We start from the raw sequence: 13,776 nt of genomic DNA, 5'->3' as shown, positions 1-13,776 counted from the left end.
CTGCGCCTCTCGCGCTGTCCCTTGGACCCTCGGCGGCCGTTCTCGAGGACCCCTTCCGAGGTATCCGTCCTCTGAGGGGCCAGGAGGGCCAGCCGGGAGGGTTTCATTACGGTTTTTACCTTTTTGCCACCAGTCCTCGGACTGAGGGTGCTTTTCAAGAAAGCGGAGAGGATGGTCCACGTCTGCTGGTGTCGGCGCTGAGGAAAGCGGAGCTCCATCTCCGCGCCCGGGCTCGATCTCCGCCAACTAGTTGTGCAGCCACCCAGACTGAACTTTGGAGGAATCGTCCTTCTTCTTTCCTTTCAAGATTCTTGGAAGTGGTAGAGAGTGGGAGGCGAAGCCGAGGCAGCTGATCCCTCTACGATGCTGGTGAAGAAGCATGCAGGGAAAGGTGGGGGTCGGGAGCCAGGCTCCGAGGACCCGAGCCCCGCCAGGCAGCGTTGTGCCTTGACCGTGCCCCCCTGCACCGCCCTGTCGGCCCTTCTGTCGGTGGTGGCCGTAATGTCTTGTCTGTACCTGGGGGTGAAAACCAACGACCTCCAGGCGAGGATCGCTGCTCTCGAATCCTCAAAAGGGGACCCTTCCATCCATCTGCTTCCCGATGGCCTGGATCAGCTCAAAGCAATGGTGCAAGAGAAAGTGGAGCAACTTCTGGCTCAGGTGTGAAAGGCTGGGGTATTTTGCACGTGGGTAATATCTTGCACGCGTGTACAGGACCGGCCTCTACCCTTACTGTATGCATACTTGGTGTGGCTGGGTGTGCATACGCTAGGCGACCATCTATGCTCCCTGTAGCATATATTTGTATATGCACATCCTTTGATATCACCCTCTGTGTCTCTATCATCTTCCCTCATTCTTAATGTTTGCATGCTGAACAAATAGGAAGGACTGAAAGAGAGAAGGGTGGCCAGAATGGCAGGGTGGCATTTTATCTTTTTTTAGTTTTCTAGAGTGACATAAGAATCTTTTCCAATCTTGTGGAGAATATTCCTTCCAGAGATAACATGGGTTATGTCCTTCATATGTTATAAGAAGGTTAGTGCCATAGGTGTTATTAATACACAAATGGTAATCACTTTTAAAAGTGGAATAATCCTGTATGTGGTTTTTAGGTTGATTATTTCCCACATGAAATGTTTTCGTATTCAGTATTTAAAAAGAAAAAAAAAAGGAGCTTCATTTTTTTATGAAGGATGCAATGGTAGGGGTGTTAATGCATGCAGAGCCATTACAGTTGAGAGTTGAAAGGAATCTAGGTTACATTTATCACAACCAGGGGCAGCATTAGACTAAAGTGAGGGGGTTTTCTGGAACTTGCTCTTCCAACAGAGAGGCTCTTTGGCAGTGGTTGCTGTGTAGTATGATAAGCAGTTGACCTTCATGTATAAGATAGTGGCTGTTTTAAAGCCCATAGCTTACCTAAAACTACAGCGTGTTAAAGCTGGGTTTTTGCATTGATTGCATGTGCTTGAGTTGAGGGAGAAAGAGGAGGGTGGTGGTAGTTGAGGAATGGAGGAAGATACTGTACAAGTCCAGCAGTCTTGATACAGTGGCAGTAGTCATTTCTTTTTTTAGGGCTTGGGTACTGTTACCTTTTGACTAAAGTCCAAGTACATATGTAAATGTTAGTTATGCAGGCTCTCAAATGCTGGTAAATCAAGCATATGGCCAGAGAGTTCCTGAAGAATCCATTTCTCTACCATGCTACTGATGATAATACCTCTTCTTTTCCTACAGAAATCCTATGAACATATGGCTAAAATAAGAATTGCAAGAGAAGCACCTTCAGAGTGCAACTGCCCAGCAGGTAAAATGGAACTTATTTCACAAGGTTTCCTCCCTAGCAGAGCATTTTTAAAACCAAAGTCCGGTATCTGTCAAGTCTACCTGTAATAATAGTAAAGAAAGAATGCAGGCCCAACTGACTTTAATAAAATCAGCCTGTCTCAGTCAAAAGAATGGCAAATAAAGCCCCAAATATTATTTGAAGCAGCATACCGAGGCCTGTTATGGGAAAGCAGGGGAGATAATCACCACGGAAAATACAGGCAAGATGGCATGCAAGGACAAAGTTTTTGGACTCACAGATTGAAAAATATTCTTCCTTTTTATTCAGTTTTCATGTCTGTGGTGAGAAGGACTGCAGAACATGTTAGATTCTGAATTCCCTGGTGGCCAATATTGCATTAGTACAGATTTCCATTTGCTCCCTTTGACATACGGTTATGTTAGTAAATTACCTTAACTTCCACACCTGCTTTTATTCTTTTCTATCAGAAATGTTCTCTGTCCTACCCTATAGCTAACGATGAGGGCTAAAAGGAAATTAGTTCTTTATCTTGAGCTTCTCATTTCAAACAATTGTATTCTTGATGACATCTCAGAAAAGGCTGTTATATCTTTTCATTTTTCTATGTAGCGTTAGGGAACTGGACTAATGACAGCATATTAACAGAAGGATGAAGAAGAGAGACATCAATGAATAAAAACCCCAGTGTAATCATTAAATCTACATTCACAGACCTCTGAGGCTTGGTAGTCAGTCAACTGTAGATCTGACAGTTTAGGAGCCACTGAATGTGTCCACTGAAAAACATCTAGTGGACTGAACTAATAGAAGCCATGAAAATCTCCCATGAGTCTTGAGATTTTTATTTCAGATAAATGTCATTAATGCATTTATGAGCATTTTCACTTTTTCCATCATCACTTATAGAAAAATGAGTCTGTTACATTTTCTTTAATGTTCAGGAACATGATATCTTAGATACTTATATGCAGAAAGGCTAGATCCTGTATTTTTTTCATATTCTGAGGTTTTTTTTTCTCATGATAACTTATCTTGACACAGCTAAACCAGGCACCATGTTTAGAAGTTTCGAATGTCAACTTCTGGTTGTATAGCATAAAAATTTTATTATTTATATTCTGCTACATTGTTGACCATAATGGAGCTGTATTTTTTTTTTTTTAAGGAAGCCCTTTCAATTGAGAATACATATATATTAGATAACAAGAAAACAAAGAGTTAATGTTGGACATTGTAGGTTTCATTCTTGGTTGTTTTGAGTTGGGAAAGACCTCAGAAGTTAGAAATTCAAGGAAGGCACTTTTCTAGTGCAGGAATTAACTTCCAACAACCTCATCAGCCTCTAGGGATTATTTAAATTCCCAAGACAGTTGGTACAGTACTTCACTGATCATACCACTTAGAGTCCAGAATTTTCTGTATACAGTATTCTTGTTAACTATGTGAAAAATACCTAGTGTTTAATTAGAAGGATTCTTAGTGAACTTGGTAAAAAGCAGAAAAGTGACAACCACAGCACTGTGTTTTTTTTTGTGGTTAAATCTGCTTCATGATGTTTGATGTAAGTTATTGAGGTCTAATTTGTAATCTGGAGGGGAGCTATTACAGTTAGAGTTTACCTTATATTATCTTGGAATATCATTTTGAACCCTTTTCTTCTTAACATGTTAGTTTAATAATAAGTGGTGATTTTGCCATAATAACATAAATAAATGATAAATGGTGATTTCCTTGGCTTTTTTTTTTTGGCTCTCACTAATGGCTGCTTTACTTTCTTGCCACCACTAGAGCTCCACATTACATCAGTTTTCACCAGGTTACTCGCAAGGTAAACGTTTGAAGGTGTGCATTCCAAACTGCAAAATCAAACAGGTTTCCTGCTAAACAAATCACTACCATAGATATACTTTTTTCTGCCTGTGGAATACTTAGACATCATCAAAATAAAGGCTTTATGTTGAAAATAGTACTCTGGGGGAAAACTAGTTATTTTGAATTATGGTCAGTGAGGTATTGTCTTAGGGAATGAAAGGCCTGGCCAAGTGGATTAGAAAGGAGATATAGAGCTTCCCACCTGGTTTGGCTTTAACCCTGGTTTGCAGTGACTAAGAGTTGTCACCCAGACATCTGTTTGTAGGGCAGAGTGAGACAAGTCTGTGACCTCAGCTCAGTTCCTGTGGACAGATGCCCACCCCTTGAAGTTGACACTCTTGTTGACAGTCTTCATCACAGAGCCAAGGACTGATAGCAAAGATCTAGTGCTGTGTTGTTTGTGTTCACTTTAATTGCTCTTGATAGAACTCAGTCCCAGTGAGGTCTATCCAGGTAGGCTATAAGGAAGTCTTAGAATTTATACTTTTTCCTTTTTTTTTTTTTTTAAACACAGGAAGGAACTTTTGTGGGAGAGGGATGGGAGACTATTCTTGGGTGGTTTATAATTGTAGGGGAAGGACTCTCATTTACTCTTCTCAACAACCTTCAGAGTTAAGTATTAGTAATCTCCTATTTACAGGTGGAGAAACTGGACTCAGAGAAGGTGACTGACTTAGTAAAGGCAGGGTCAGGATTCATGCCCTCATCTGACAAAATCAAAAGCACAAAGTCTAATGAACCATAGAGAATGAATATAGGTTTTGGAGGTAGACAGGGTTGGAATCCTGGGTCTATCACTAAATAACTGTGGGGTTGTAGTCAAACTTGTCATGTTCTAGGTTCCTCACCTGCAAAAAAGTGGCTTATACTACCTTCCTCAGAGATTGGTAATTTACCTAAACTGTGGCTTCTTTGTGGTTATTCATTAGATGATAGCAGTTATTATTCTTTTTAATATACTGTATACTACATAACTCTAATCTGGTCCATAGGGGCACATGATATAGGTGGAAAAACTGAGCCCTGGAAATGTATATAGCTTGCCCAAAACCCAATGGCTAGTTAATGGCAGGTTTTGGATGAGAATACTATGCTTAATTAAGCAAATATATCTATAGATGTATTCATGCAGATAATCAAATGAGTCAATATCTCTTAGTGCTACATCAATGGAGACTGGTTCTTTGCACATTTTTGTGTTAGTCTACAAAATTATTTTTACCAAATTTGAAGGAAAAACGTTTGGCCTTGTAGGTAAACCATGATGGAAGTAGATAGAATTTGCTCTTAAAAGAGTATGAGGTTATGTCTTTACTGTTTTGATATCAAATATTTTCTAAAAGAAGTGCTTCAACTGTCTGACTCATTTTCACACTTATTTTTTAACAGCTTTATTAAAGTATAATTTATATTTACCCATTTTAAGTGTCTGAATTTAAAAAATTTTTTTAAATTTTAAAAATAGATTTATGGAGTTGGGCAGCCATTGCCATAATCTAATTTTAAATCACCTTCGTTGCTCCCTGAACATTTACATTTACTTTTTTCATGTGCTCAGGGGGAGCTCTATTTTTTGAATCTCTGCTTTAAAGAAACCCTAAAATAAAATTTAAAAAACCATACGAAGTGAAGCTCTGCTTAGCATAACATTTGAGTTAGTAGTAGCCGAACCATAGAAATTCAGCTGGCATCTGTGGCTTAGCCTCTGTAAAACTTGACACTCATCAGAGAGAATAAATTGGCTGTTTGCTATGGCTATAGAATCTTGTTTGGGTTTTGTTCTTGGAGTCCTACAAGTATGTATAAACCAGGCATATTTATAGGAGGGTCTCTATGTTCCAACTGGTAGAGAACACTGGAAGCCAGGCAGCCAACCAAAAGATGTTTAGATCAGACATATTTCTGTACCCTACTCATTAGTAGTGTTGTTTGCCCAGGATATTAGATATAAGAACCTCTGCATCATAATGGACAGAGAATGTGGATGGGCAATAAAGAATCCAGTTATTATCCTGGCTTTGTCATTAACATGTTATACAATCTTGGGCAGGTCATTTCCAAGAATGACTTTTATAGACTCTATTTCATAGCCCCAAAATAGGAGTGTTGGACTAGAATGATTTTCAAGTGCATTTGTTGGTTCTCTAGGTATAAAGAGCGTGCTGTATGCCAAGTGTTACACGAGGTACTGGAAATATGCTGATGAACCAGACACACTTGGGGTCTGCCCTCATGGAGCTTATAGTTCAATGAGGATGACAGGCAGACATTTATTTTTAAATGACCTGAATGTACAGTCATGACAAGTGTGACCAAGAAAAAGGACTGTGTTCTTTGGAGCACATGCCCACAATTTCTTTCATGTTGTAAATACTAAGGACTTTTTTGTTCTGTTCTTTTCTGGGGCGAGGGGTAGGTGGGTGGAGAAATTCACAGTAGGAGAAATCACAATATGAGAAAATCTGGCTTTTGATTACAAATAAAAGCTCTAGCTATGGATAAAAAGCTGCTTTGCATAACCTCCCCTGGCTTTCGGCTTTCCGAGAACTTATGGTCAGATGAAGGTGCACTGATACCAGACTTACCTATACTGATCTCCAACTGAAGCAAAAAAAAGGGACTTCAGTTTATCAAGTCTTGTGGTAGATAAGATGGTGATTTATTCTTCTACATTTTTTCCTGAAAACAGTGAGATTTGGGTTGAATAACAGTCAGAACTTCCTGCCTGGTGGTCCTGAGCAGTATTCTTGGACCTGGTTCCTCTCCATTCACTGACGAGGAGGAAATGGAGCGCAGCAGTCCTCTGTGTGGGGAGTGTGACTAGAGATAAAGACACACTACATAACTTTTGAGGTCCCCATACACCCTCCAAGTCTGTGAAAATGATCGTATCCAAAAGAAGCATAAATGTAGGCAAGTAAGAGTATCTCTGATTCATGTATGTGAGTGATGCAACCTCCAGCGGCTGGCTTCATGGCATCTCGCGCATTTTTTATAGAAACAAATATTAATTGTAGCTTTAAGGTTGTGCACCCTTTCCCCATCATAGGAGAAGACCTTTATATTACCTTGCCAGCAGAAATTTACTTTATCATGTAAAATGTGTATTTCCCACTAACATGGTTTTTCACTTATGCTGTACATTTTTCCTAACCAGCTGCACAATGAATGGAAAGAGTGCATCACGTAAGGGCATAATAATATGTAGATATTCAATTATGCAAGGTAAAGAATAGTCAGAAATGGTTTGCAGAAAGAAAGCAAATTAAAATGCTATACATGCTATTTAAATGAGAATAGCAGGCTCTCCTCTCCTTTGGTGAGGCCAGACAATACAGTGGGACCTCCAAGCAGCTCAGAGCATTCATGTTAAATGGCTTCTGTCCTAATGAGGACAACAGTTTGGGTGTAACACTTTCGGTGGGTCCAGTAATGACAGCTGGCAAAATGCCCTGTCACCCAAAGGACCAGCGACAAATTGCCTCTTGAAGCAATGTTCTTGCTTCTTAGCTTCTCTTCTGTTTTCTCTTGTCTCAAAGTTACTAAAAAGCAAGTTCTTGAGATCTTCTTTTCTCTGACTTACCCGGGTAATTCTGTTTTTCCATGAACTGGGAGCTCCTTAAGGAAAGGGCATACATTCTGCATAGGGGTTAATTCTTTCCAGCTCATTTGATGAATGTGTAGGTAGAAGTAGCCTCACTGGGACATAATAACATTTTACACTTTCGGACTGGTTTCTAACTGCAAAATCAACTATGTGGTATTTTAAAAAACGCTATTTGAATGTCAAAACAAGGAATGAAGGAATGAAGAAGGAGGTCATCCTCTCATAGACAAAATTAGGCAAGTGGAGAGCTGGTGGGGAAACATGCCAGAGAAATGAGGACTGTTTTATGTTGGGGGGGGCGTGTTTCCTGCTTCAGGGGGAACCTCACTAGACACTCATCAAAAGAACATCAATCTTTGTTATCTTGAGAGGAAACCATCCAAAACCTATTAAGAAAAAGTGGTTTTATTCTGTCCAGCCACTTTATATGCATTATTTGGTGATTTGATGGAAGCTGAGAATGAGAAAACAATGCATGAGTTGGTCTGGGCTTTCTGCTCTAGCCCAGTATGTGACAGCTAAACACAGAAGCATCCCCACCCTCCCTGATTTGCCAATATGGGTGAAGTTCCATGCCATGGTTTAATGAGTCATAATAGTTAACACATCCCCCACCCCCCACCCCAAGGTGTGCTAACAATGACTGTGGCATACCTGCATATTAAATTCTTAGGTATGTATCATTCTTTCATTTGGGAATGTGTTCAGCACTATCACAGTTAAAAAATATTTTAAATTCTTTTAAAAAGGAGGACTGCAGGAGAGTCGGAAGCAGAAGTAAGTGGAATTGCTAACAAATTACAGTCGAGCACTTTTTGTTGTTATCATACATTCTTTTAAAGGACTGTTCTGTAAGTCATTTAAAGATAGGCTTTCTTTAAGAAATGCCACCAGATGGCAGGCACCTTTCCTCTGTGACCACAAGGAGGAGGAACTGAGCTGAACAGTGGGACTTCTGTCCGTTCCTTCCTGGTTAAATTCCTAGCTGATTTCTTGACTTCTGTTTGCAATGGAAAAGATTAATGGAGGAAGCAAGTAATTTCTTCCATCTATATTTGAACACTAGAATATCCTATGAGCTTTAAGATATTTAAAACAACCTAGTAAATTCCACACTTGTATTAGTCAAAAGTTTGGCTATTTAGTAGATAAATGCACAGATATGAACTTAAGGCCAGTATTCCAATAGCTAGAATAAAGGAACTAAATATAATTGAATATACCAGTTGGGGATTTTGTGCTCATCTTTTGTAATTTCTAAGAATCAAGAATCATTTGCAATCACTATCATGATTTTGACATCATTTCATCTGTTGTGTTCATTTCAACTTCAGTTACCATATGATAGTTGAAATGTGTTCCTTATTTTTCTCATATTGTATTCCTTAGCCTGATTGCTTAGTCTGATTGCCAGGAATGCCAAAAACTGTGTCTGTTCATTTGGATATTAGTAATTTAGATTTTGGAAACTCTGGGCTCCTGGGTTATATACACAAAGTTTTTATTCTTATATTTGAAATGTGGTCAGCACATATTTACATACAATTTTCACATTTAGGCTAAGTGGCCGAGTAAATCGGATGAATTGTGGCCAGCTCTAGTTTGCACATTATGGTAATAATGAGAATCAGAATATATCTCACTGGAAGTAGCCTGGCTGTGGTGAGGCTAGAGTCTATTTTTTCTTTCTTTAGCAAAGAGTTCACATGTAAGAGAAGGAAAAGAGGAGGAGGAAAGGAAAGAATATATCCCATAATCTCTTGGAATCATATTGCTTTACCTTCATTTTTAACAAGCCTGGTCTTTTAGAGTTCTTATTATAATGTAAAGGGAGTCAGAAGAATTCTCCCTTATAGCTCTGTCTCCAGCATTCTGTTTGGCTTCTTTTAACAGTGAATGGGAGAGAAAAATCTCTTAGGAGTTCCTCCTTCAAGTCTGTTACAGGGCCAGAATTGTGTTCTTATTTTTGATCCTTAAGATGCTGGAATAAAATATCCAGCCTGGAAAACTGATACAGATCTTTCCCAGCATTCCTGTATCTTCAGTCAGGAGTGGCAGCTGTCAAAGGTAAGTTGTTTGTATAACCCTTCTAGGAGTTATGAAACTCCAATTTGTGTCTTAGGGACTCTAGAATCCAGCCAGCATTATTTAGAGGTACATGATATGATCATAAGGTAAAACTTTTCCACAAAGCACACGCAAAAAAGACGTTTTGACCTTAAAGTCATGCCAGAAATGCTGGCAAACTCTAGGGATAAGTGAACTTTGGAAAACTAAAAATCATTTTTTACTGAAAGAATTAAGGCTCAAGGTCCAAGCAGATGAAGCTATAATAGAAACAAGCTTCTTAAATAACTGCCTTTCTGGGGAGAGTTATCAGTCTGGTTGGGGAGTCAGATGAGTGAAGTGGGTCAAAGATCAGGCGACTCTTGTGGGCAGATCCTGACCTTAACTGCTAAGTGGTCTCATGGTATATTGTATTTTACTTCCTGAGGGAGTGGGTTGGGAGTCGGTATCTACCAATGTCATTTTTGATCTCCATGGTCAGGGTTCTGGTTAGTATCTGTGTACCTCTAGGGCTTATTTTAGAGTTCACTACAGAAGATACTCTATAAAAGTTCATATAATGGAGATCTTTTATTGTGGTTTATCTCTTTGCATATACTAATATTCTTATCCCCATGGCTTTTTAACATTTTCTCTGAGGATTTTGTGAGCCATAATGTATTAAAGCTAATACAAATCTCGGAGATCAAATAAAGTAGTTCAGGGGTTTTCCAACATTTCTTAAAGAGGCTGAACTGTTTAATCTTATGAGGAAACTCAGTAAATGAAATCAGATTCAATGTTCGTGATACTGATTGACCTCAGAGGTCTGAGGGAACAGAGGCCAACAACCTACATGCTCATTCTTTCTGCCTCCCAGCCCCCTCCCCCATGGTAGCCCCTGAGGTATATCCAAAGAACCTTAGGACTCCATAGGATACTGATAGAAAATCAATGGAAGTCCTATCCCCGGTGTGATCTCTCAGCTCCCATGTCTAAGGAGACCACACACTTGTTAACACAGAACTAGTCTCAAAAATTCTGTACCTAGAAACATTACTGGGAATGATAGAGGCAAAGTTATTTATTAAAAGTGAATAGAATCTCCCCCCCCCCGCCGCCTGCCTCTCTGCCTACTTGTGATCTTTGTCTGTCAAATAAATAAATTAAAGAAAAATGAATAGCATCTAGAAATGACTAGTAATGTAATATTGTCTCTTTCCTGGACTGTAGGGGTTCAGCAAAGGGGGTGTAATAATGGTAGGAGCACTGGAAAGCTGGGGAGGGGCACTGTGTGACTGAAAAATCAGTATCCCACCTCATCCTTTTTCTTGAATTCACTCATTTTTCTAAGCCTTCAGGTCACAATATTATTCTTGTTTATTTATAAGTTTTCTGTGCTTTTTCAAATTTCTTTCTTTGTGTTTTTATTCTTTAATTCTAGATATTAATATCGGGTCTCATCACCAAGCTATGGCAATCTATTGCCTTTTATAATACATACAAAGCAGTTGTTTTTTTAATTGATAGTTAGTACTTAGTTTATACAGTAGTATATGAAAAATAACTACCCCTCAAGTTGTATATTGTGAGAGAGTTGTTATGAAAGATGCTTCTAAGATCTTTGAGATTTTTTTACTTGATTTGATTTTTGTGTGTTAAACTGATAATGTTTATGTGTTAAGATTGAAATTTACAGTACAATGAGAAGATATGAATTGGGCATTTATGTTTAAATAATAAAAGGGAAAAAGTTTCGGAATGAACAACAATATTTTATCCAACAGTGAATGACATATACAGTATATTTCACAGAGAAAGTGTAAATCTGGCTACAATCATACTGTAACAAGTCTGCAAAGGCAATTTGAAAGGCAATGTTCTACCTCCCATTGAAATGACTAGCTACCATTTGAGTAGCTAGTTGTGGACAGTAGTTTGGCCAAATGTAACACCTTCCTCAGTTGTCTTATTCGACAGATAATAGAATGGCACAGCCACTGCACAAGTGATTGAACTTTGGTGAGTGATTTATTTTCTCTTTAATACATAGTCTCTACCTATGGACTTCTGGGAAGTCTTGGAGGAGAAAAATGACTTTTCTTTTTAAAACTTAACTCTAGTTACTTTGGCTTCTAAGAGAGGACCATTTCAGTAAAGCAGCAAAGATAAGAAGGCTGACTAGGTACTAAAGGTTGGAAAGATCATATATACCAACCAAAGCTATCATAAGCTGGAAAAAAGAGGTTTAACTGAACAAACTCTATGGTCTACATTTACTTCCCAAGTCCTACAGTTATGCTGACAACTTCCCAGAAGTTTAAAAAGCGAGACTGACAGTGGTGGCTTAGTACTACTATACATGTTATGCATCTGGAAATGTTTAATAAAGGAAAAACTCTAGCACTGAGAAAGTACATCCATAAAGAAACCAGGGCTTTTATGTTCTTGTATATAGTTTCCTTCTGTGCAAAGTTATTTAACGCTCTAAATTTCAGCTTCTTCTGAGGATAGTCTCCTGATATTGGCTTGGTTCTACAGTCAAGTTCTATATGGGGAATGCTATGAGTTGGTAAAATTTATGTTACCATTTTTACGGCATTAAAAAATAAATTAATTTATTTTTATGTCAAAACCATCCTTGAATTGGGAGGTCTGAGTTATACTTCCTGTTTTCTATGTGTAAGCCCATAACACATTAGACTCAGAATGTGTTTTATTCTTTTAAGCCTTTCACGTGTTTGAGCAGAAAACCTTTGCTTCTAGTAACAGTCCTTAAGAAGGAAACCCAGGTAAAGGGATTCTCTAATCAGTCACACTTACCTTTGTATTATGCATCATTCATCATTTTTTTCATCATTTTCAATTTGTTACAAATTTCCACTTTTAACTGTGCCAGTAGTGTTTTGAACATTCACATAGCTTTCACAATTACAGGATGTTTTGAGAGGAGTAATGTTCATTTAATTCCTGAAAACCAAGAGCAAACTTAGCAAACACACCCATGATGCTCTGTCAGGGTCTCAATGAACAGGCATTTCCCTGATGTGATCTGTGGTTCGCAAACAGAATAGACAGAATTGCCTTTGGGATGTAACTATGTATCTATGGAACTACAAACACAGAGGATCTTCCATATTCCTAACTGAGTGGAGGAGTCAGTCTGCTCTCCTTTCTATCTTCCCTCTCTCCCTTGCCTTCTCTAACATGAGCAAAATTTCTATTTTGTCCCCATTCCATTGGTGACACTGATTAGTTTATGGACTATCTCCAATTTGTTCCATTAGGGACATTATCACCCTTGGGTCTCAAAACCACTATGCCTTTCCTGGGCAAGAGCTATTCTTATGATGAAATCCAGCAGAATAACTGAGGAAATAATGAATGGGTAAAGGTCAATACTTCTCCCGAATTTTCAAAAGGAACTAATTGTTTGCTCAAAAATTACTGTTAAAGGTAATTTCCAATAAGGTAAAATCATGACTTTCATACAGATATAAAATAAACATGTGTTAAAGATTTTACTTAAATCATTAAAGAAGTAACCCATAAGACGTTTTAATTAGTTCAAAGGAGAATTTAAAACCAGTCACATTTATAGTTCTAGAATATTGAAATTGATGTGCAAATGGAAGCAAAACCGAACTTTTTCCAAAGTGAGGGAGGGATGTCAGTGGCATTTAGTCATAAAGAACTTGCATGTCTATGACAAGAGTTATTTTGCTTTGCTATTAGGTATCTACAACTTATGATTTTATTTTATTTTTTAAAGATTTTATTTATTTATTTGAGAGAGAGACAGAGAGAGACAGTGAGAGAGAGAACACAAGCAGGGGGAGTAAGAGAGGGAGAGGTAGGGAGCCCAATGTGGGGTTTGGTCCCAGGACCCTGGGATCATGACCTGGGCTGAAGGCAGATGCTTAAAGACTCAGCCACCCACGCACTCCTACAGCTAACAATTTTAAATAGCTCCCAAAGAATCAGAATTAGATAAGTGGGAAGGGCATGCTCTAGACAATGCACAATTTTCCACCGAAACACATATTTCCCTCTAAAGCAACTTTACAGGAAAAAATTCTTTAAGTAAGCAAAGAAATTTTTTTTTACACTCTTCAGTGTAGTAATGGTTGTTTATTAACCTGTCTCTCTCCCTGTTATTATCCTCTGGGTTATACGGTACTTAATTTTCTTAGTGTTGCTAAAATTCATTATTCAAAGGACAGTTCCTTTCACGGTAGCTTTACATAGTGTATGCTGTAGCCCCATGAGAGTTGTACTGATTCCTAGGCCTGAAGGACTGGCACAAGTTGCAGAAGTGGACTTTAAATCCCTAACACTGAATATTTGTTTACAGTAATAGACCACTTTGGAAGACTCAGCTTTTTGTATTTCAGTATCAGGGAGTAGTTTCATTAATGTTAAAGAATGAGTTGCGGAC

General features: G+C 38.6%; 1 protein-coding gene across 1 annotated transcript in view; it reads left to right on the top strand.

Moving 5' to 3' along the window:
- Positions 1-363: 363 nt before the first annotated feature.
- The window catches only part of COL25A1 (collagen type XXV alpha 1 chain), a gene marked incomplete at both ends in the record, with an annotated part of 459,205 nt that continues 445,792 nt past the window's right edge, over positions 364-13,776 (top strand). The window contains 2 exons of the mRNA XM_080796594.1: positions 364-660; positions 1,741-1,810. Coding sequence (XP_080652720.1) covers positions 364-660; positions 1,741-1,810 — 367 coding nt within the window. The remainder of the gene's footprint in view (positions 661-1,740; positions 1,811-13,776) is intronic.

The sequence above is a fragment of the Martes martes genome (assembly GCF_963455335.1).
Source record: "Martes martes genome assembly, chromosome: 2".
Taxonomy (NCBI): domain Eukaryota; kingdom Metazoa; phylum Chordata; class Mammalia; order Carnivora; family Mustelidae; genus Martes; species Martes martes.
Note: the sequence above shows the minus strand (reverse complement) of the source record. Positions and strands in the feature narration are given on the sequence as shown.